Here is a 26,059-nt window from a genome sequence, read left to right as displayed (position 1 = left end):
GCAAACACTGATCTAATATTAAAGAGTATTTCTGTAAATTTGGTTAGTCTGTTAATCATACTCACTGTACTGTTGACATTTTTTTATTTCATTCTTTTATGTAAGTGTTTAATGTTGATTAGATTAGTAGGTACTTGAGCAATGAAAAGAAAGGTAAAATTAGACTCAGATGACTGTCAGACATTGTAACTTTTAAATATTACTTAATCTGTATGATAAAGAAATATCAGTGAGACTATTCTCAGATTTTAACCTTTTATTTAGAAGATGAATATGTTTTCTACATAAGACATAATTTTAAATTCAATAATTAACACAGTAGTACTCTGTATCTTATATTTATATATTCTAGATATACCAGAACTTCAACATAATTTTTTGTGAAATAAGACTGAGGTACAAACTATCTGAAAAAAAGAAAAACAATAAATTAGCCTACAACAAGATAGTGTCTTAGGTCAGTCATATGGGATCTTTAAGGCTTGCCTCTTTTTTCACCATTGTCATATGTTTCTTACCAATCTTTTACTAATTTTTTCCCTACATTCTCTTCATCGGATGAATCCAGAAATATAATTCTTCTGTGATATTTTTTTGTGAATTGGAGGTTGTATAGTTAGTGGTTGTCTTCAGTTAGTCCCTTGTTTTAGAGTGCATTGGCTTTTTAAATGAACCAGTTTTATTCAGTACACATTAAAGTTCAAGAGAGAGGGTGAGAGTCAGCCACCGACCTCAGTAATTTCACATAATGAACCACGTTCCTTATCACTCGTATCCTTTCCTAGCTAACAAGGATCGACTAGATATACTATTGTGACTGGGATGATAACTTGTATAATTTTTGGATGTTAGACGGACATGACCAATGGAGTCTAGGAAATATGGAAGGCCTAGCTACCATGAGAAAAGCAGGAAAATCCATGAATTAAACAGAGCATAATAATGATAACTGCAAGCCAAATTTTATGAAAGTTTTGATCAGTATGAAACAGAATAACGATAAATAAATTAAGGCTAACTTTGCCTTTCTCCAGGTCAATACAAACTATGAGTAGGAATAACAATACATATCAGCAGTGTGTGTGTGTGTGTACAGGTGTATTGCTCAGGCATTGTGTACATATTACGATATAGTAGTATGTGTGAGAGTTCCGATGCAAGTCTAGTCTTACTATAGGCTGTATGTTACTGTACTTGGCAGCAGGCCAAGCTGGTTAAAATGAACACATAGAACATGATTAACTAAGATTACTGTTCTGTTTAAAAATTTTACAAGTTATTGACTGTTTGTTTCCTTAAGATGCTACGTAACATTAGCTTGGTTTGAGCTTATTTTTTTCAATGTAATGAAATTTCTGGGAAATAAGGCATCAAAAGTTAGCTATATTCTATTAGTTATGACTGGGGCAGGGAAGTGAATTTAAATATTTTATTCCAAATTTGTGCATTCCTCTTACTGACGATGCGGGAGATTAAAGGGAAACTGTAATGCTAAATGTATGAATGTAAGAATACAAGTTCAGTAGTCAGTACAACATAGAAAGTCTATGCAAAAAAATGTGTGTGTGCGAATGACAAATTCTTAAATTAAAGGGAAACTGTAATGCTAAATGTATGAATGTAAGAATACGAGTTCAGCAGTCAGTACAACATAGAAAGTCTATGCAAAAAAATGTGTGTGTGCGAATGACAAATTCTTTTGGGGCTAATGTCTTGTTGTTAAAAAATAAAAGTTCTTGAAAAATGTGGCATTACTTGGCATCTGTTAAGGAACCTGCAAAAAAAACGACAAAGAATCCAAGAAAACTTTACTCGATATGAGGACAAATGTGTGGGAACATTTCAGCAGTCGTGGCTGACAAATTCCAATTTCAAAGTATGGTTGCAGGACGATGCAGGAAATAAACTTATGTTCTGCAAAACATGTGAAGCACATGGTTCACGCAAACAAATATTCATTCAGGGTTGTAGCTCTTGCTGCATAGAGAGCATTTTATGAGCCAGCAACACAATGATGCATTTGCAATTAAGAGAGCTAAGTCAGCAACAACTGGATGTTCACAAGCTGAGAGGATGGTGCAGCAAATGAACAGGCAAATCTTTGAAAAGCTTGGCTACCTTAATGGCCCTTCCAGGAACCCTATAGGCCCAGAGAATAGGAGGCACATCCAGTTGAATAAAGATGCAAAATTGCCAACTAAGCATTAATTGTACTTTTTGGAAATAAATATGGTATAAAAACATCAATATTCTTGTACTTGGGTCTTTTTTTTAGGGTTTATGTTTTTTATTGTTTTTGTGTTTTTTTTTACAATTGATACAGCCTTCCAGGCAACTTCTGATACAGGTCAAGTTGTCCTTTAGACAATCTGGAAATTTCCTTAAAATCGAGCCTTGCAAACATTATTCTTGCCATCAAATGTCATTGTGATTGGTACATGAAAAGCTTCAGTTATTAACATACTGTTATTCTGCTGGACCTTATGTTCTTAATACTAAGGTTTCCTGCTAACTGCTTATGGCTGGGAAGTCTATAGATTGGGCATATCTTGTGATGGAAGACCTGTATCTAAGAGCTTTTAACAATGTGGGAATGAAAGTAACTTGCATAAATAGCATGAGCATAGATGCAATCAAACTGTCTTTTAGTAAGGCAACATTTTACTTATGAATCTAGCAATGCCATCCTAATACAAGTTTCTGACACATATCAACTTGCTTGGAGTGGAAGTGATGACGTATTTGGTGCCAAAATAATAATACATCCAAACTTAATAGGCATATTGTACACTTTTTCTGGAGTTGCTTCACTAGTATCAAAAATCAAAGAAGTGACAATAAGACTGTATTGTCTTTGGCCTGGTACTTGTGTTCAATTTTTTCTTTGCAATTGCAGGACAAAAAGTAAATAAATATTTCACCTTATGGTCAACATGGGTCACATATTCAAATGAATAGTTCTTGTACTTGGCTTTAACTGCTTTGCCATTTTAATGGTGAGGTTAATTTAAGTCAAGTTTTAGTGCATTATATAATAATGATAATGCAGAATATTGACATCATACAGCCATCATATTCAATCTGCTAGGACAAAGCTATAAATGAAAAATGGCAACTATTGATTAATCATAAATGGCCCTATAAAGAAAGTAATTGCTTCTGACAGTTGTCTATATTTTCCCTGTGTATGTTGTTATATATTTATGAAGATAATTTATTGTCATTAGAAAAAAAATTTACAATGGTCAAATGAGGATCCATTGACTAGACAGTTGACAGTATTTGATAAGTCAGTTAACTGATTGCCACTCTAGATTAGACCAAGCTTTTACTTTATAAAGTTGTACTCAGATGAATATGAAAGAGAAGATAAAAGAATGGAAAACATCAAATTTATATGTATACTGTGCATTCTCAATGGAACACAGTTTTATATTCTACATCAGTACAGATTTATGGTCTTTTGCATAATAGATATTCTTTAATTTATTTTGAGAAGAAATATATATTTTTGATGCTGTTCAAATTGTTATCACAATACAGATGTAGTTTATATTACTAGTATATTCAATATACAGTCGTGAGAGTTTTAGGCCACTGAATCTTGCAGTAGTAATCAATTTAGTTTTATAACAACTTTATTATTTGGTATAAGAAGGTTTAACATATTTTGATGTTCTTTTTTTTTGTCTTGTTTAATTTTATTCTCTAAAGCTGTATAATTAGTAAAAATATTTACATGTTTCTTATGCTTTTTTTCTCTCTCTCCGTCTTTATTGTTTTTGGTATTAGCTTTTTACACAAGTGAGCTTGTTCAAGAGTATACAGTAAGTATTATTTGCTTTCATAATTTAATAGTATGAACTACTTGTTCATTTAAAAATAGTGTACATTGAACAGTAAACAAGGTAAAAGGTAAAATCTTACTTTTTTTTTCAAAGCTTGCACAAAAGTTTATTTCATCATTTTATACTTCATTTCAATTATGATATTGCTGTAATAGGAAATGTTGTTTGTGGAACAAGATGAGGTAGGCTTAGTTAGATCACTTTGCACTCAACAATATAAAGTTATAATTTTTCTAACACACAAGACATTACTGTTAGGCTTATTATATTTTTAAATACTATATTCTTTATTCAATCCCTTAGAGGAATGTATAATAGTATTTCAACCTCACTATGCCTTACATATCCATTACTAATGACACATTTAATACGGAGATCATCAGGTTTGCTGGGACACTGTTTGTTACAACAACGATTGTTATGGTGTGAACACCTTTCCTTTGTTGGCAAAGCATGATTATAATTAATTACTTTTATCATGAGATAATAATAATATTAGGCTTATTATATTTTTCAACACTATATTCTTTATTCAGTCATTGAATATGGTGGACATGACTTATGACAAATGTAATTAAAACTTTATATTGTCAAGTGCAAAATGATCTGACTAAGCCTAACTCATCTTGTTCCACAAAAACACATTTCATATTATACTGAAGTATTTGTCTTATGACCAATGTAATGAACTATAACCCTGCATTGTTAGCTTAGAAAAGGCATTCAAACTGTAACATTTGTTGGTATAAATTTTGGATTTGCTGACAAGAATGTTGTTTGTTAGACAATGTTTACGATAGACTGTATTGGCTTATGTATCTGTTTGAATAGGCAAAGAAAATTCCAGAAAAAAAATATAAAATAATATAAAATAGGTTTAAAACTTATTACACATATTAAGTGAAACTTTTTAATTAACACTGTGAAAAAAAAGTTGGCTTGCTATAGTATGGTAAAAATGTTATTTTTATTGTACACAAGTGAAAATGCATACAATGTTCTTTGAATCAAAACAAAGATAAAATTTAATTTTATAAAATAAGAATTGTAGGAAGACATAATTTTGGGAGTTTCATTGCATTTTTCAAAATGAGATTGAAACATAAACTAATGCAACATTTTTTTTAATGAGAAATTGATGTAGTGGACTTTCTTTTGTTCAAAGTTGCCACCAAAACATGACAATTTTTGGATGATCTACTCGCAATTTTAATGGAAAAATACTAAACATATAACATGAATTTGTATTTATATATTCAAAAACCACCCTTAGTTGTGTATACACATTACATTTTGCAACTTTCACTTAAAATAACTCAAAAATGTTTTTGATATTAGTCTAGTGTGATGTCTTTCCACTAAGTTCTTACTACTATTATCATTTAGCTGACTTGCAAACCATAGTTAATAATTAAGAGGCCATCTGTAAAAATAAGTAATATTTTCTGCTTGTCACAGGATACTTTATGTTGCTTATTTAATGGATATTTTTATAGATTGCTGTATTTTGTTTCTTTCCCCTTTAAGAATCCTACATGGAAACATTTTGAGATGTTGGACTTCGCAAGTAGCACCAATGCTGCAGCATTGGGTATCCTTTCTAGTTTTTACTATTTTTGTCATATCTGATTTGTGTGCTTATATTTAAGTGTTCAAATATGAATATTTTCTGTTTTTGCATTGACTTTAGCTCTTTTCATGCCTAGATAGGTGTAGTGAGCCTCAAGGGCAGAATTGTGCCATTGAAGTAAATAAATGGTAGAAAATAAACATGTAATCATGTTTACACACATGAAAAAAACACTTGAGGATTGTATTTTTTATAATAAAACTTTTTGTACTTTTGCTGCTTGTAACTGCCTCGGAAAGAAGTCCTAATAGTTTGAACAAAATAAAGCTCATTTGTCCTTGTAACTTGAATACAAGTGTAGTTTTATCAATTTTTAGCTAGTCACTGTTTCTTGACATCAGTTGTCATGGTGTGATGTAAATGCTATAGCTCAACTTCAAGAAGTCATAAAAGTTCAAAGTGGTAAAAGCTTAATATTTTGTTAGAAGAAAAACTGTTTATGAACAACTTCTGCTACAGTTATAGTCCTGATTTTTTTAAAGCTTTATCATTTTATACTTTATTTGAATTTATAATAGGAAAATAAATGTTTTTTTGTGAAATAAGATATGGTTACTTAAATCATTTTGCAATCGACTGTATCAAGTTTAATTTCATCATCAAGGCTGCTGTTTGTTAGGCTGTGTTTATGTTAGATCTTATCAGCTTGAGTAACTGTTCAGATGAGCGAAGAAAATTGCCAAATTGCTATGAATGGATTTAAAACTTATTACATATATTAAATAAAACCTAATTAACAACTTTAAAAAGTTGGCTTGATTATAATTTTGATATGGTAAAAAAACAAAAAACAATTTTGTATGCCAGTGATCATAAACATAGAACTGCATTCATTGCTTTTCAAATCAAAACAAAGATAAAATTTAGTTCTATAAAATAAAAAATTTATAGGAAAGATTTAGAAAAACACTGGTAACATAAAAACTAGTAAATAAAATCTGCAACAAAAGTAAGCATTTTTAAAATTTCAAACCTGCTAATTTATACAAATATCACATATAGAAATATATTTTATAGAGAAGCTATGTAATCCATAGGCTGTAATTCTAAAAGTTCAAACCATTTGATTTAATAGTTTTTTTGCAGTACAATAAAAAAAAATGCACCGAGTCTGAAAATGTGAAATAACTACCCTGAATTACTCAAAATTGTACTATTGTTTTAAAGTTAATCGTATTATATGATTCTTTGACTTTCCCATATTTATACCAGAAAAAAAAAGATGTATAGTATTTTCTTACTTCATCGTAGTATATTCTTTGTAAGAGATAAAAAAAATTTATAACATTTATAGAAATTGAACAGATTATTGATATGCCAGGATTTTAACATCAGATAAAGGAACTCTGTTGTTTGTTTTTTGCAGTGAGATTATATATGTTTGCGCTTAAAATTTCCCTCTTTTCCTACAAAAGGTGCATTAGATATTTGAAGTAGTTAATATTTAGTTTTGCTTTATCCGTTTTGTGGTGGGCTTGTGCAATTTGAGGAAATCAAGTTGGGAGTTTCAACTCTGAGATTTCTTAACATATTCATTTAAAAACTGGTAAGATTTTGATAAAGATCATAAGTATCTTGTACACAAATAATGATGTTGTTATAACTGTTTTTATTAAAAATGTTATTTTTCTATTGTAGTTACTTGCATTTAAACTACTGACAAATTGAGTACAAGATGATTTTCATTTTAAGTATAAATATACTTTTATTCATCGTATAATTTTCATATTCATTTGCATAATCTCTAGAACCTCTTAAGAGGATATCAAAAGTTTTTTAAGGTAAATGTTTATATTTTATTTGTCGTTTTCTCTACCATATCACTAACTCTAGCTATTATCATCAACATACAATGCAGTGAAATAACTGAAATTAGGAAATAAAAATATATATACCCTTAAATTTTTTGTAGAATATCTTTAAAGATTTTCCTTTTTTTAAATTTGTAATTTCAAGTCTTTTACTTTCCACATGCATGTAGTTAATGTTTAATGTTTTATTTTCCTTCCTTGTCTTTTACCACTTATTATTCTTCTCAACACAAATCAATGGTGCCCTCGAAGCACATTACAATTTCTTTGAGTGACATGTGCAACCCCTCGGCAAAATTTTCATTCAGCACATAATATCGTAAGCCTTGAGAACAGATGCATCAAGTATGATGTATATTTAAAAAATGTTTAAACCTTTTAATTATGCATTTGAAAACATAACTAATACATGATTAAATAAAATATAATAGTAAGACCTAAATACAATCTAAACTGTATCTCTAACTATAACATATTTAGGTCAGAAACAACCATAAATGCTATAGTCGATCAAGCAGCCAACAATACTAGAGTCAATTACATGTTATCTGTGATGACAACTGCTCGCCAATTTCAAAATAACCATTGTTAGATTATAGTGTAAAATGATCTCTTTCTAATGTATATACACATGTGTATGTAGCATCTACATGTAAGCTATAAAGCTCAAACAAATCTGTTGAAGGTGGGCATGGCACTTGTCAGGGGCTGAAAACTTATTACTTGTTTCAATTGTATTCATTCAGAGAACTTTGAAATGAATGAGTCAAAAGGTTGTGTAAGCAAATTATTGTCTAGACGTAGTTCTACGGCATTACCATTGTATTATTGAAGATACAGAGAGCCAAAGTAGAAAATTTTCATAGCTCGTTGGCCACGTGGCAATACCTGTGAAATTTTAAGTAGTTTTTAAGGGTTTATTTTCAAATAAAGGACTTAAAACTTGGATAAAATAAAACTTCGAATCATAACATAACTTATAATATCAATTTTATTCACATACATTGACAGTAGAAGTGTTTAATTAAATTTTGAATGTAACACAATGTGTTATGCAGAAAAGCATTTAAAAGGGCTCCCATTGTGAAAGGTTTATATGCTGTGTTTACCATCAGTAGCCTATGAGCACTGTCAACTTATCTGGGTGTGACCTTATGGTTAATGTGTGGGGTTGCAGATTGAAGGAATTGGGGCTCAAGAAAAGATGCCATTAAACATGCTTTGCACTTTTAAGTTGTGGGTAGCTTATAAATATGACAGTCAATCCTGTTATATGGTTCAGAGAGCTGTACTGAGTCCTTGTTGTGGTAGGTGCTGCTAGCTGACTGACTTCCCTTTGGTCAGTAGCTCAAAATTAAGGATGTCTATATTTGAATCCTAAGGGTTACTGACCCGGCTATTTAGCCCAAACATTGAAAAATCCAATGTTCATTCCTATCACATTTTAAGTTCCATTTGCTAAATACATATTTACATATATATATATTAGTAAAAATGGGAATATTCAATATCATACCTTAACGAATTTAATCAGGTTTTGTTATCAGGTTAAGATATAAAACTGAAGAGCAGGACAGCTGTATGATAGAATGGACTGTTCATCTAACAGGCCTGGTGTTCATAAGTGAATTGGTAAGCCAACAATTATATTAGCTATATAAGTAGTCATCCTACATATAAACCAAATATACTTCTAATTTAGATTTCTAACTTCATTCTACATATGAGATTATAAAAAATAATGTAAGTCTTAAAGACAGTTTACCCCACTAATATGTACACTGTACTTCTTCAAGTACCTCTCCTGGTGTGATACATTCAGCTACTGCCATTCTCTAGTTTGCTCCATATTTTTTGTTTATATTTTGTATATATTCAATGCTAATTATCTTTGGCCTGATAAAGCAATTCAAATATAAAGCTGTAAAAATTGTGGAAATGTTGTAGTAGTACATTGTCTTCCCTTTAGATGTTTACAGTTTTTGTTGTCTTTAAATAAGTATATATTGCAAATTATGAATAATTTTTTTTTTTTTCAGATTCCCAAAGAAAGTAAAAAATTTAAGTCTAATACTTTACTTTTTGGGTTATCGGAGGGATATTACAGCAGTTCAGATAGTATACAGGTACTGGTTGATGATATTTTATTATAAATGCTTATGCTTTTCTTCTAATATCTCTGTTAAAATTGTCTTGAAGAATATTTTCTAATGGAACTCTAAGGCTCCTTTTGTTAAATCTCTTGATACTTTATTCAAATAACAATTTTTTTGTAAACTTTTATACTATATTATTATGAAAGTTACTTTATGATCTTGATTATTAAATTATTTCATACTTTTAGTTTCATTAGATATTAGGCAAATATACCATTCATTCCAAACTGTAACTCAGCTATGAAATTCACATGGTATGTATATGTAATTTTATTAATTTATTACAGCTTGGTTTCTCATTCTTTATTTATGAATATTTTTGTTATGAAAAGCTATTTTTACTTTATAACATTATTCAGTAGTACATTGAATATCGGAGTTTTAAATATTTTTTTCCTAATTTTTAGGATTCATTTTGTGAAGGACCACCTAACAAACCTACAGAAATTATTAATGTTGATCCATCAACTGTTCGAGTTTCCTACTCAGTTAACACACTTTCAAGGTAAAAATTAAACCTTTAGATGCAAAGTTAAGTTTATTTCAACCTTATCCAGAATGGATAGCATCTTTCAGGTGTTGAGTGCACACCTATATATACACTTTCAAAACTAAAGTAAAAAATAATAATTCTGATTTTGTTTCAACAATTTTTAACTCAAAAGTATTTTAGAAATTCTAACTTGCCATTATGTAATATTTGTTTATTGTAATTCCCAAACAAAAATAGAGATGTTGCAACTTCCATTTCTGTTATGTTTACTAAGAAGCAACACGTATCATTCCCTGAAAATATAATAATTCATGTCTTGTTTTTCATGTGGTTTTCCTTCTCTCAGTACAGACCTTTGTTGCTACCCTTTTCTTGTGTCACAAAATGTAATCCAAACAATTAATAATAAAGCTCAGCTCTGAAAAAAGCTCCAGCTAATGGTTAAGGATTATTTGAGTGAAGATATTACAATTGATGTAAGTCAACATAAAGTAAATATAATTAATTTGGGTTTCTTAAGATATTGATTACCCAGATCTCCTGTAGAGGTAAACAAAGGATTTTAATGAGAATGTTACATTCACGATGTCAGAAAAACATTTAGATTCAATAAGTCTTGATACAAAATGATAAAAACCCTACAACCCAAAATCTCTCAAAAGGTGGACCTTTCTTCTTCAAGGTCAAATTGGGAATGGTGGTGTAATTGAATGAGTAATATATAAAGGGAGTTGAATGATGTCATGAAGGTCACCTGTTCTTCCAGGAAATGTTTAGTATATTTTTCCATGTACTGTTGTGTGTTCCATTTCCTGTACAATGTGGCCAGCAACAAGAGCATTATGTAAAAATGTGTTAGGGATATTTTGCTTTAGAAATGGTTAAAAAAGAAATAAATATATCTATACTTAAGTGTTTAAGTAAAATAAAGGTGACACCTAGAAACTGATTAAAAAAGAGATTATAAGCTAATTGATTTATATAAACAGGTCTCGAATATTATCTTAAATAGATAATAAGTTTTAGAAAAATTAGGGTTCACGTTATATGAAAGGAATAAGCAAAGAATAAATATTATTTTTATGACAGAGATGAAACCAATGATTGGATATCACTGATTCCAGGATCTAGATTGATTCCACAATTTTGAACAGTGTTTGGATTAACAATCCAATAAGCTTCTTTTATCTCTCTATCAGCTTCAGTTTTGAATCCTGTTTCAATGTTGATGAGAGTAACATTGTTAATGGAATGACCGGGTTGGGTAAAATGTTGAGCAACAGGGAGATATTTTTTCAGTGTTAATAGAAGACTTATGGTTGTTGAAACATTCTCTAAGAGTTACTTGTGTATTTCCTACATATTGGGATTTGCATTTTTTCACTGTATAAAGTAAATGGTGTTTTGTGTTCCACAAATGATTTCTTGGGAAGGTTTAATGAGAATTTTACAAAACTTAAGAATAAATTATAGATCTGGGATTCTTTTTATAGTTACTTCATTCGTTCTTTTCATTCCTGAAAAATATTATGTTAAATTATATATGTTTGAAAGCTACATACATTTTCTTTCATATCAAAACATGAGATAAGCTTAATTAGGCTTAGTGGGTTCAATAAACAATGGCAAATTATTCCAATAACTCAAATACTTATTTACTGAATATTATTTTTAAGTTTATCATTTTCAATCGACACACACAAATAAAATAACTTACTATTTTGTTGAAAACAAATTATATATCAGTTGGTTGCAACCAAGAAATTTTTTTAGAAAACATCATGATAACTATCCTGACAAAAAGAATGATGATGATGCCATTTTTAAAGGGGAGCTTTGTCAGTTTTTGCTTTGTTTTTTATAACTTCTAACCAGGAGGAGTGACAATGTCAATTGGTAAAATAAAGTATAAAAAAGAAATGTTTTAAAGAATATCAATAGAGTTGAAACTGGGGGAATATATCAAATGACACTTTGTGATCAATAATGATAATAATAAAAACCAATTTTAAGATGAAAGGAAGTATTTTCTCACTTTAAAACAGTGTCTAAGAGCAAAATTGAAAATTCTTGAACCTATAAAATGATAGAAATATTGAATACAATTACATCAGTTTTTTAAGGTTAAACTAGACTATTTAGTAAGTTTGTACCATATTTCATGTATTTAATTTTGATATACCCACTGTGAGAAGGAATAAATTGGGATATCAATGACATCTTTCTGGTGTGGAAAGAGTTAAAGAATAGTTGTGTTTATACATATATATGACATAGAAAAGTATGTGAAAGCATTTGCTTGGCAAGCTACATGGATGTCAAGTTATTTAATAGCTGTTTAACAATTATATTGCAATAATATTTAACTCGATATTATATGTAAGTGCATTACAATAATACCAGTGTACATTTATTACAATTTTTGTTGGACAGCACAAGGAAGAACCCAGATTGAATATACTTTTAAGTAAAATTCTTTATTTATGAATAAAATCAGTGTATATAAGTTATGAAAACTTCAGTTCATTAAATGAACTTAACAATATCTGGTAAATATTCCACTCAATAACCTAGTGATAAATTATAGTTGCTTAACTATCACTTTGGTTTTTTCTCCAGCATCAAAGTATTATGCTTAAGTTTTTACAGAGTGGTAAGTAAAATTAACATTAGGAGCAAGTATGGTAGTTTTTCTGTCGTCTTGCATATGAAACTTTTCCAGTGCTATAATGTATTCTGAAAAGACTATTATTTTAATTATTTTACTAGTATATTTATTAGGGATGCGTACTTCATCATAGTAATCAATATGATATGTATCTAGATATTGATGCTGCAATAAGATACGTACCTAGATACAGAAGTTTTCCCAGCAATTTGTTACAAAGTTTGATAGTCTTGTCTGTAATTTATTATCTTATTTAAGTACTTCACACTTTACAGTGCTTTTTCAAATTCTCAGGTGTGATCAATTAAATGGCAGCTGGCAAGAGAAGTAAGATAAAAAAAAGTTAATATCTGTCTATCTATTTTGTTATTGTTATGTTACTTTACATGTAATGTTCTTGATAAAAGAAATGAAGACAACATGTAGTACTCATTACTCATCTTCCTTTATTGAATCATTAATTTTTAGCAAAAATACTTTATTATATATTCTACTTTTTCTGTAAAAAAAAGGCTTACAATGTTTACTGAAAGCTTGCCAAATTTCATGAAAATACATAAATCATATCGAATATAGAAAGCTTCACAATATGATACTTGTATCATATTACTGTATATCCACACCTTTAATATTTATTAAGATGACTTTGCACTGCATTTTTAAGTTTTAGGTTTTGTTTTCCTTTGGTATTGCATTCTTTAAGCAATTAGACGGGTGGGCAGGTATATAGACAAATCAGCAATGGAAAAATACTTCTTTCAAATGTGCAGTGAAGTCTGCCATCTTTAAGCAGTGTAGATGTAGTATATTTTGCAAACTATGATGGACTGCAATTAACTGTTGAATGAAAAGGGGACGACATTTTGGCTTCTATACCGAGTCCTCACTGTAGAAGCTGAATTGTCATATCCTTTTCATTCGACAGGCAGTTACAGTCCGTTAAATTTCTCAAACCTATTACAATCTTTGTTGTTAATTTTCTGTTGTATTAAACATTTTCTGTGTAGTTATAAGAAATTTAACTACATGTACAACATGTGTGTAGTAAGATTTTAGTAGTCCTAGTTCTTTATAAGTATATATAACGTGCTGTGAAATAAAATACAAGTTTAAGCAAATTAGAAAAAGGAATTACTGCTTTCATTCCCAACTTTCTTTCAGCACCTTTAACAATTTTTAAATTGTAAAAAAATCAGGTGGAAATATTTTATTTAAAGAGTCAAAGAGAAATATTTCTTAAACCTTGTAACATTGTTAAACATTTGAAATTGACATTGTTATTTGAAAAAAAAACTATTTTTAGAAGGGTTATTTTTTATTTTAATTTTGTGCAAATCAACCTTGTTTTGACTGCTATGCTGTACAGTTGAATCTATAGCATTTTGAAATTTGTAAGTAAACAAAATATATTTTGTAGAGCAGGCAGTAGTTCAGTATCAGCTGTTTCTAACCATACACTAGATATTATCATAAATAAAATATTCAGTTTCTTTTTATAATTGTATGGCATATTTTTTTGTTAAAACTTTGATTTCAAAATATGAAAATCTCTCAAACATAATAATCATTTAAAAACTGGTATTTGGGACAGAATTGTACACAACTGAAGCTAAGTAATGGTTATGCAACTCTGTTTGAACTACTAACATTTTGATGATTAATGGTGACCTTTTTCATGAGGTTCAAACTGATTAAAACATAAAGAACCACGTGGACTTGATATAGCATTAAAATAAAATTAAAGTCTATATGTAATAAGGGACTCATACCTTCCTTTTGTTTCATAGAATTCAGACAATTCATAGGGCAATAAAACAAACCCAGGCTGCAGCACAAAGACTACGTGTTTTGATTGAGGATAAGCTTCAACAAGCTGGTCAGAAACATCAGTTAAAAGGTCACCAGGAACAAATGAAAGCCAGAGTCTCTACCTTAAGAAATGAACTTCAAGTACAGCAATACCGGCTGAACACTTTACTATCAAGAAGATCTTTAAATGGTCAAGAAGTGGAAGAAAAAGGTATTGGTATCAGAAAATTCACAACCAGACTGCATTTTTATTTAAATAATTAGTCAGTAAAACTGAGATTAAGGCTAATAAAACAGAAACAAAAATAAATGTCTTGCAAATGTAGATTCATACTAAAAATATATATATTTTAAAGAGGGTGAACTGCACCTTTTATGTAAGTCGTTAGAGTAACAGTCTGATATTGATCTTTCTGGCTGCTAAACTAGTGTATGTTCAATTTCAACATCAGATAACTTTAGTAGGCTGGTTTAGACTATTTTTAGGATTAAATTTATTATTGATTAAATGCTAGCATTATCAACAGCAAATAAAATAAAAACTTGAATGAATATGACTCAACTTTAACTCTGTGAGTTTTTTAGGAAGCTTAGCTTGTAATTTAATTCATGCATATTATAATTCCAGGGCTGTGCTCTGTTTTGATTTTCAGTGTATCTTTCAAAGCTCAATGACTGGCAGAGTTAGCTGAATAAAACTGATTAGTATAACTGAAAATTTATTTGCAACTAATTGCTACCTTTCAATTAAAAATTTATTTGTTCTCAATCTTCAAGTTTTTGAAAAAATTTAAATGTTTCTGTTTTAGAGCTCTTTCCCAATGTTTGAAATTTAAATAAAATACATATTGAATATTAATTCATAACAAAAAATTAAAAAGTGGTTCAATATCTTAAAATTTCTGCGATATTAAGTTGTTATTTTTTAAACTGTAGCAGTGGAAATTATGAACAAACTGCAACTTTTGAAAAGAGAGAGAGATGCATTAGTGGAAAGAAGAAGATGTTACTTTGAGTCCCGAGAAAATCTTCTTAAGACTAATGCTCAACTCATTTTAAGAAGAAAGCAGTTGATATCTGAACTGTCTTGCATTTACCCCATAGTAGAGGTATGTATTTGTTAATGACATTTTAAGAAAAATAGAAAAGGACAATATAAAGAGAATTAGTAAATATTTTACTGTAGGCATTAAATTGTCTTCATATTAGCAGTGTTGGAAAATAAAGGGCTAGATGCTTAAACTGTGAATTGTCATTTCTGTAACATATTTTGTATTTTTAAAATATTGTTTTCAATGCTTTTATTATGTAATTTCTTTAGGAATTGTTCAGCTGATATTACTCAAGTAAATTTCATATAAGCATTTATTGTATTTTTGACAAAACTTCCTGTGATTCACAAACATAAGAATTTATGAAAAGCTGAGAAATTACAGTTGTGAAAGGTATTTTTAAAACGTGGGATAAAACATGAACTTCTCCATTTTTCCTTATATCTCAGTAGTTCTCAAATTTTTTTTCATTGCTTACCCTGTTTCAGACATCCCAAGTCTGTGCAACCCCATCTGCTTGAAAATGTATTTCAACCACCATGTTCAGTTTTTTTTTTCTACATATGATTTTGTTTCTACTAAACTTACAACCCCATCGATACTCCAGGTTTGAGAATTACTGTTATAGCTAGTTGCATTAGCATAACACGATATGATGTTTATGTATTTTTATACTTTTGAAGATTATTTTCAATTATTAGCTTATTAAAGAGGTTTAGGACTGGACTAGCACAAATAATCATTGTATGTTTTAGTTTTCTTGTGCAGTGTTTCATGAAGTGATGTGTCTCTAGTCAATCAGTTATACAATTTCAGTTCTGACCTCCGTAATGTTTTATGTATTTGATCAATATAATGTGTTATGTTGAATACACTGAGATTAATAAATGTTTTTTTACACATTAGTTATAACTAAATAACATTTTCAAAGTGACAAGTTTTCAGAGATTTTCATAAATTTAATAATTACTTATATTACTTTTTCTTAAGTTTCCAGACAAGAGAGGCTACAGCATCTGTGGTGTTCATCTTCCAAACTCTGAAGATTTTGCAGGTAAGACATAAATTAATATATAGGATTCATTTGAAAAAACATTGATTGTGAAAAAAAAATTATAGTTTGGCATCATCTCTGATATCTCTCCAAAATAATCATTTGTAAACATCACTTTGATTTAAAATCATATGATCTACTTAATAAATAAAGTTAACTGTGTTTGTGTCCTGTGCATGTGTTTGTACAGAAAAGTTTTTAGAAGATATATATTGTTACGTCTCTGGTCGTTAGTTAATTTTCCGTAAAAATTATTTCCGAAGAAACTTTAGCGATACAAGTCCTTTCTCAAATAAAACTGGTTTATTCTTTCTGAATACAACTTTGCAATACACTTAATTTCCACAGTTGTGCTATAACAAACTCTGTAATTCACAACGAACGTCTCACGTGCTCGACTCAACAATATGTCTCCCTGTCCGCAGTTCAATTACATTGTTGCCGTCTCGTCTTGACCGGTTTATATATACAAGACTACCGCATGTCTAGTAGGCTCTCAAGATTTCTGGAAGGGACGTAAACGTTCGAGAATATAACTTGTTACTAGCGTCACGTGACCCCCGCTGTCATAACAATATATATATCTTCTAAAGGTAGCATTACATTTCCCACATGTGTACTCATACACACACACATTTTTCAGGTTTTATGAAAATTCGTACTTAGAGTAAGATACATTAGTTTTGTTTCCTATATGTTTTATTAGAAAATACTTATTCAGAATAAAAGCACTGTGCTACTTATTGATCAATTTCTGTCATAAATTTTAATTATATATATTTTCATCTTCACTAAAAAATATGTTAAAAATAGTTTAAAGGGTAAGAATAGAAGAAATATTCGAAGAATATGACTGTGTTTCATAAACTGTTAATAACATTTAGGACGTGATGACACAATGATATCAAATGCCTTGGGATATGTATGCCATTTGACATTGATGATATCTCAGTTTCTTAACCTGCCTCTACGTTATCCAGTTCGTCATTTCAGCTCACGATCTGTCGTTATTGACCATGTTTCAGACAAGATTCCTGACAAAAATAGAGAGTAAGTACTAAAGTTTTTTATACTTTTTAAAGTTCACTTAGAGTACTTTTTGTTTGTATTCTAGATTTTATTTCTTTAGGTTTATATGTTTACAAAGATATGTTTGTTCTAAACATATTTTGAAATATTTGTATATTTAGTGAGAAATACCCATTGCAAATCACTCAGTAAGAAATAACTAAAGATTTTTTTCCAAATATTTTTTACCCAAAATTTGTACTTAGCACATGAATAAAATGAGAAGTGATAAAATGTTAAATCAAGTTAAACAAGTGAATGCTCTACATATAAATATATACCACATAATCTTTTCTTTGTAAACCTAATAAAAGATTTCCCCTGGAGGTGTTTGTTATTGTGGTAGATGTGATTTTAACTCTGTAAATAATTTTCCATTTTATTGTACAAATTAATAGAAACTTGTTACAGTAAAAGCTTTGTTATCCAGCATCTTCATATCTTGAAAGCTCTTGTTACTGGAACTTTCAATATCTCTAAATACAAATGCTAATTGTAGTTTAGTGGCATTTCTGTGGCTTTGTTTATTTTCTTTCCTGCCAGCAAGCTTCAGTTGTTAACTGCCTGTACTGTGATTCACATTTAAAATACTGTGCTTATAAATATTTTTATACATTTTGAACTTTTCTACAACATTTATTATTGTTTAAAACTCTTATTGTTATAGATGATGTAGAAATACTGTACTTCAGAATATTAACAAGGTGTCAAAATGTTTCCTGTAAAATATTGTAAAAAAGTACACTTTTGTCAATAGAATTTTTGTCTATCCAGCACTGCCGGGGTCCAGCAAATGCAGGATAATAAAGTTTTCACTGTATAATGCTTAAACTTGGTGTGTGTTGTCTGTGTTTTCTTGGTTTGTCCTAAACTTCTGCAATATTTAACTTTTATTATTCCCTCTAGATTTCCACTGTATGCTAAAGGAAAAGAACGACTGCATTTCAATTATGGTGTGTACTTATTAAATAAAAACATAGCTCAGGTAAGCTTTAATTGCTTTATAGAAAAATGAAAACGTCTTTAAACATATTTCAGTCATCATTATTAGATGAATAAATAAACTTAACTAGATTCTGAAAAATTGTATTTTAGGTTATTTTAGATGGAAAGAAAATTAAGACTATAAAAAAGATATTCTATATTCAGACATGACTGTGAAAAAAAATTATGGACCTTCTATTGTGGTGTTACGTGGAATTATTTTAATTTTTTATGTTACGATGATTAGTTTCTTTGATTAAAGGAATCACTGTGGAGCTGTTGATTAAGAACTAGAGTCAACACATCACTGAAATTGTTTCAAATTGTTTTGATGATTAATTTAGTTCTTCAGATTTAAGTAATTCAGCATGAAGCCATTTAATAATGACTTGGGGTCATCACAGTAGTTTCATGACAGCAAAGTAAGTTAATAACTACCATGTGTAAAAAAAGGATTGAAAACAAAGTTGAAAACGTCATGTATATTTTGATGTTCTGAATGTGTACTTTATTCAGTCTAAGATATTAATATTTAGATTTGTAGAATATGGTAGGGACAAAAGTTGCTGGAGAATATACATATATATATTTTTTTTTAACTAACATTAAAAATCATACATTAAACAAAAACAAATCCAGTAACAATCATTATTTGTAATTAACCCATTAAAATAATTATAAATTTTATATCTTCTAAATATTTTAAACTTTAGTTAATTAACTAAAAGAATATGCTTACCAGTTGAATTTTTCATCTTTTAAGTTAAGACATTATTGTGGTATGACAACACATGACCTTCGAGCAACACTCTTGAACTTGCACACACTTGTTGAGACAAGATTCAATATAAAGAAGTAAGTATGAACTTTGAACCCTAAAGGATATTTTAAAATAACAATTTTGTTTTTTGCTAATACTTGAAGTTTTCCTAAACCTTTAATAAAAGCAAATGTACATTACAATAAAACAAACCATAATTTCAGTGCAGGAGTTTAGAATATCTTTACTTTTTAAGCACCAGTTAACAGTAAAGTATCAGTTATAACACTGTTGGTGAAATTCTGAAGAATGACTGTTATTAGTGTATTGATGGTTAAATAAAATTGAACAAACTTTAGTATCCTATTAATGCTAATACAATGACTTTACGGTAAATTAACATGATTACCTTGTTCTTTCTATTACCTCATATAAATGTTTTCAAGAATTGGTTTTCTGATTCCAATGATGATATTATAAGTTAAATTTTTATTTTATAAACAAGTTTACTGTATTGATTATAGGTTTCGTTATTGTATTATGTACATCACAATTGTATTATGTCACTTTGGTGATTGTTAGTTAATCATGTTTATGGGTTAGTGATTTTTAATCACCTGCTTTTTTTATGTACATTTGTAACCTTACTAATTAAAGTTTGGCAATCACACATTCTTTTTATTTCTAATCCTGCTATCTTCAAGTGCTATTCTCACCAAAAACACATTAAACTTGGTGAATCGAGGCTGCTAACCATTAATTAAGTTACAGGAAAATGGTTACCCTTGTGTACCTTTAAATCTTTTCTTTACAATGTTTTTAAAGCATGATTCTGCATGTGACATATAAAGCTGGGTTTAAAATTTCATTATATTAAGATAAAAATTCATTTTCACTCTCATTGTTAAGTATACCATCACTAATTTTCATTGTCATCATATTGAAAGTGTTCACAATTTATATCCAGTATCTACTTGAACATATTGGTAATTGTAGTACTTTGATAAATGTGGTACTTTTTTGTCATATAGAGCTGCTCAACCATAATCTTTATTATTATTACACTTTCACTTTTATAGACCTCTGTAGTTCATTTTATGTAAAATAAATTGTATCAATTTGTTTGCATTTCACTAATCTTGAAGACAAAAGAATTTATTTAAGAATTTTCCCCCTATAATTTCATGGTTGATTTTTTGCTTCAATATTAACCTACTGCTTGAGAAAGTTGAAAAGAAATTAATAGCAGTTCATGTTTTTTTTTTTTTTAATATCTTCATGTTTCTAGTATTATGCATGTAAATACATTCTCTAGTGCTCTTAAGTTTCACCAGACAGCTGTGTTAACAGTTTATAATATGGCTTTATGCATGTAAATACATTCTCTAGTGCTCTTAAGTTTCACCAGACAGCTGTGTTAACAGTTTATAATATGGCTTTATGCATGTAAATACATTCTCTAGTGCTCTTAAGTTTCACCAGACAGCTGTGTTAACAGTTTATAATACGGCTCAATAAATAGGTATTACATTTTCTATCAGTCTGTAAAATGACACCCCAAAAATACATCAGATATTATGTACTTCTTGTATACAAAACAATTATTTATTATAATATTAAAATAATGGTTACTGCTCCTTACTATTTTCTATATAAACTGGGAAGAAAAAATATATGTACATATTTCTTTTTATATTCACTAGTGATCAATCCCAACCGGAAGTATATTCAACATTGAGCTTGCCTAGAATGCCCTCCTTTCACAGTTTTCCTCTTTCGCTTAGTGGGAATGTAACAGATCCTTCCCTGGGAGTGCAGCATGCTCTAACTCTCAATGAATCCATGGTGGAAAAACAAAATATAGAAGTTCTAAAAAATGACCCTCAGAAAATCAGCAATTTAGAATTGATTGCAGGACTTAAAAAAGAGATGGAGTTTATGAAAGCTAGCAATGATTCACCAAAACGAACAGGACCAGACTTATCATGTACAGCTGTGAGCTCTTCTTTAGACAAAGGATTAAATGATATCATAACTTTACAGAAAACTCTTGAAAATAATAGCCATCAAAGTTCTAAAAAGTTAAGCCCTCAGATTAAATCACTTAATTACAGCCGTCATTCTAGCGTCCCAAACTTAACCAGTTGTACTGCAACTGTGTCATTCCAAGATGGTGTACTAAAACAAACAACCAATCAAAAGCAAGGACTTAACTCAGCTCTCAAAATGTGGATGGGAGGCAGTTCTCAGGGTAACTCGGATGAGGAATTTGCTGCGGGCCACTCACCTAGTAGTAGCACGGACAGTAGTGGACAGGTAGTTGCTTCATCAAAACAGCCATGGATTAAAGCAGACTCCAAAAAAGAGTTGCTTCCTCACTGTGATGACAACAATTGTGATCAGTGTCGGCTCTCTTATAGAGGAACTCATGATTTTAATGAAACTGCATTTGATGCAGACTTAAAGCTTCGAACTCAACAGCTAGCTGTTAGAAGTAACAGTTTTCGGATGCAGTGGGGTTCATCATGTGGTAATATTAATTTAGATCCAAAAGTACATTGACTGTAGGTGCCCTCTGTGAGAGTGTATGTTTAAATCAGCTAAACCATTTTTAAGCCAGAATTATAGCTTTCAGAACTAAGTGGCCATAGAAATTTATAGGAAAGTTAAAAAAAACCACAGAATTTATTTTTTATGTGTTTAATATGTGAGGGTCTGAACTAAATATGTTAATTAAAGTGAATGATAGCAAATTTACAAATATTTTTTTTTTGAAGAAGAAGAAGAAAGGGGGATAACTTGTGTCTTTGGATCTAATTCTTTATTTTATTTTTTCCTTTAAAGTTATTCTAGAAATTTTGCTTAGGGAGTTTATAGTCTTACATTAAAAAAAAGAAAATGTGTATGTTATCAGTGGACTGGTTCTGGCTTTTTTGTGTACCAAATAGCAAATTGGCATTGTTTTTTTTTCCCTAATCTCAAAATGAGAACTAGGATTGCTGTAAAATGTTCCTGTTCTTAAAGGTAAGTAGAAATGTGTATGGAAAATAATTATTAAATATGAAAAAACAAAACAAAAACTAGTCAGATGTTTTAATATTCTATAGTCCCAAGGTGATGAAAAACCAGTTATTTAGAAAAACACTGTACAGAAAATAACTTTGGTCCAAGGTACTTTTCGTTGTAACATATGTACCATTTACTAATTAGCTTACCAGAATATGGTGCATCCTTGTGTATATTCTGTGAGTAATGATAAATGTGAACTTTATGAAATGGCTAAGAGTAGTTAGTATATAGAGGTAACTTTAAGTATCAGGACTGTTAACATTGAAATGTTGCAGTTTTGTTGGTAGTTTTTTTGTTTCTTTTAAATAACAGCTATTTAACAATATTTTGTTTTGATAGTTACAATAATGCGAGTTTCACTATCTCAGAAATAAGTCTAAAATCACTCAAGAACTAATTAATAGTTACATAAAACAAGTTTGTCTTTGTAAAAGAAGCTCAAAAGATTAAGAATTTAAAGAAACTATCCTTTTTTAACTCTTGACTTATAAAAACCTTTTACCTCCCTTGTGCAATATTGAATTTTATTAGCCATCTTTTTCTTCATTTGTAATGAATGTCAATAAAACTTCTAACATTATTTCAAAATCAAAATTGACATATCAAACAGGCTTTCAATAACAATCTGGAGAAAAAGTTGTTTGATTTACCAAAAATTTAAAATTAAAGTATCATAATTGTGAAGCATATGTGAGAAACTAGCAAGTATCAGATACGAGGCATACTTTTTTTTTGGCTCATAATTAGGCACACAAAGGTATTATAACATATCATTCTTTCATAAAGGTGTATAACTTGGACCATTTTAATTGAAAAAAGTTTACTACATCAGGCACATGATGTATGTGGTTTTTGTGGAGTTTGTTTCTGACAGATTAAAAGAATGGAAAGTGAAGTACAAAATATGTTAACTTGAATCTATGTTTCATATGAATGGAAAACTTAATACATATTATTTCTACATAATACTAGGCTAACTCTAATTGATGATTAGCTTGGAAGGTGAAATACTTTTGCCATGAAGATTGTTGGTACAATTTTTAAGTGTAACGTATTAAAACAAAGCTAACAAGGTTAGAAATATTAGCAGTATAGGTACAAAGTTGACACTTAAATTGCCTTTACACAGTGTGTAGAAAAACAAAGATTATAATATGAGAGGTGGGACAATTCACTCTTAGTCCAGTTTTGTTGCTTAAGTTCAAGTTGTTTTTTGGACTTACATGGATTTGATTATAAATTTCCTACCAATATAATTCCAGTGTGAACTGATTAACAAATGTTACTTTATTCTTATAATTATTAAATATAGAATATTTTAAGTGGTATTCATAATAATTGTGTATATTTTCTATACATTTTTTGGGTGACATATGCTGTAAGCTATAATTATTGATTATATACACAAGGAGAACATATCATTTGTGTGTAAAGAACTTTTTAAGAAGTGTGATACATAAATTGATTAACATCACAAAAACTAGTTACACGAATATGCATGGCCACATTGCTACATCAAATGTTTTGTAATCTTGTGTATCTTATTAACATTTGAAAGTTAATTAACTTGTATTTTAAGATATTCATATTCATTTACCTTAAATAAACAATAAGAGACATGAACAGATTGTTATTAATGGTTGGGGTATTGTGCAAGAACTTTTTTAAGGTTTAGACACAAATAGGAAATATTTATTGTGAAAGCAAAAATAATTTGTAGCACTTCAAAAAACTGCATTATTTTATGTTAAAGAACATTTAACAAACAAACATACGTTGTTTGTGTACATGTTATTAGGTTTTAATTATCTATGAAAAAAGTGGTTATAACCATACCAGTGTGCTAACAGATACATTCCTGTAAGACATCTGTTTGCACACTGTGATTAAAAAATTTAACTATCTAATCTATCCATCATTATTAATTGTTTATATATTCTTAATAAGACTTGATTTCCATAAAGAGTGTCATGTTGATAGTCTAGGTGGAGTATATGAATATTTGTGAGTTTACCTGTAAATATTACAAACATACACTCAAGTAGAAAAAAATAGGCTTTAAAAACATTTGTTCCATCATACTTTAAACATAATTTTATGTAAATTTTGAAATTCAGCTTTTCTGATTAAATAATCGATAGTTATAAAAATGATATAAATAAAGTTTTTTGTGCTTCAGTTAGTTTCTTTTTCAAGATTTTTGGGTTTTCATCACAAATACTTAGCAGATCTTAAACTTATCAACTTTAAAATAAGTGCTTTATTTACTGGACGCTAATGTATAAAAATGGGCAGTGACAAATATTTTTTTATGAGATGATCAGCTTCTTTCATTTTATACACATGTATCTATTTCTCCATATTCTGAGAGCAATGAGCCAAAACAAAACAAACATTTGACATGTCTAAGTATGTAAAATGTGTGATTTCATGCCCTATATTTAATTGATATAAAGTTGTACTTCAGTGTATTTAGGCTAGACTATAGATTCATTATTCCTAGTGCAACAGATTTAAAAAAAAGTAAAATACTTCTAATTATAAGATCTGTCCAGGGATTTTTTTTTCTTTCCAGAGATAACTTATCTATCAGGAGGAAAGCAAAATATTTACCAGGATGAAGGATTGATATATACATACTCACATAAACATATAAAGACAAAATCCTCATTCAAAAGTACATACAAAAGTGTCTTACTTTAAAATTTACCACATGACCATGAACAATTTATAGTGTTAATAATAAAATCTAAATGCATATCAAACAACGTGGTATAATTAAGCTGTGGACACTGTGAGAAAAACACTTAAAAGGAAAATGTTTATGCTCACATTTCAACATTTTTTCTACAAGTTAGATGTTGATTTCACCATTGCAACTGTTATGCAGTGACTATTCAAAAGTAATTTTTATTGTCCAAAATTTCAAACTATCTCGTATTTATCAACTGCTGGACAATATTACTATATGCTCATGTCAGTATAAACATTCCTTATTCTTCCAGACAGTCCTTACTTTAGGTTATCTAAACAATGATTGTGTCCATGATGTCCTTCATCTCCCATCTTCTGGACAACATATCTTGTTCTTCCGTGTGACTCACATAGCAACCAGTAAAAGTTGTAGAACTTATAAATCACTCATCAGCTAGTTTATGAGATTTAACCATTAACTACCATAATTACTAGTGTGGAATCTTTAATATTCCATGTTTAATTATTGTGTTTATAGGAAAATACTTAGCACACACACATAATTCTTACTCTTTTGAACAAATATCTTTATTATGCATTTGATAACTTATTTTTATATTCTATAGAAAATACAGTCAGGACAGGTTTGTGTTGAATGTTCCAAACATATTATTTTTTTGCATTCTTGGTAACTTCTTGAACTTGGTACGAGGACACTTGCTGCATTTGTATCCTTTCACATGAGTGTCTTTTTCTGAGCAGCTGTATATGTTTTTTTGCTGTAAACACTTGATGAATTTCTCCAGTAAGGTCACATAGACCCTCAAGTAATTATCGTATTTTTTGGAATATAAGACGCACTGGTGTATAAGACGACCCTTATTTTGAAGACAAAGTTTTGGGGGGGAAAAGCTACAGTCGCATTTGAAAGATTTTTATTGACAAAAATTGAATTTGATACTT

At 29.4% G+C, this 26,059-nt stretch overlaps 1 protein-coding gene across 3 annotated transcripts in view; it reads left to right on the top strand.

The window, feature by feature from the left end:
• LOC106472727 (UV radiation resistance associated protein-like) overlaps positions 1-23,052 on the top strand; it is a 48,868-nt gene extending 25,816 nt beyond the window's left edge. For all 3 annotated transcript variants that reach the window (XM_022401270.1, XM_022401272.1, XM_013933385.2), the window contains exons 4-15: positions 3,793-3,827; positions 5,376-5,439; positions 8,824-8,921; positions 9,329-9,415; positions 9,853-9,950; positions 14,394-14,626; positions 15,352-15,524; positions 16,458-16,521; positions 17,406-17,571; positions 18,496-18,574; positions 19,337-19,428; positions 21,037-23,052. In XM_022401270.1, the coding sequence (XP_022256978.1) occupies positions 3,793-3,827; positions 5,376-5,439; positions 8,824-8,921; positions 9,329-9,415; positions 9,853-9,950; positions 14,394-14,626; positions 15,352-15,524; positions 16,458-16,521; positions 17,406-17,571; positions 18,496-18,574; positions 19,337-19,428; positions 21,037-21,895 (2,048 nt within the window). In that variant the 3' untranslated portion in view covers positions 21,896-23,052. The remainder of the gene's footprint in view (positions 1-3,792; positions 3,828-5,375; positions 5,440-8,823; positions 8,922-9,328; positions 9,416-9,852; positions 9,951-14,393; positions 14,627-15,351; positions 15,525-16,457; positions 16,522-17,405; positions 17,572-18,495; positions 18,575-19,336; positions 19,429-21,036) is intronic.
• Positions 23,053-26,059: the final 3,007 nt, after the last annotated feature.

This window comes from Limulus polyphemus, unplaced genomic scaffold (assembly GCF_000517525.1).
Source record: "Limulus polyphemus unplaced genomic scaffold, Limulus_polyphemus-2.1.2 Scaffold5560, whole genome shotgun sequence".
Taxonomy (NCBI): domain Eukaryota; kingdom Metazoa; phylum Arthropoda; class Merostomata; order Xiphosura; family Limulidae; genus Limulus; species Limulus polyphemus.
This window is presented reverse-complemented; position numbering and strand designations above follow the sequence as displayed.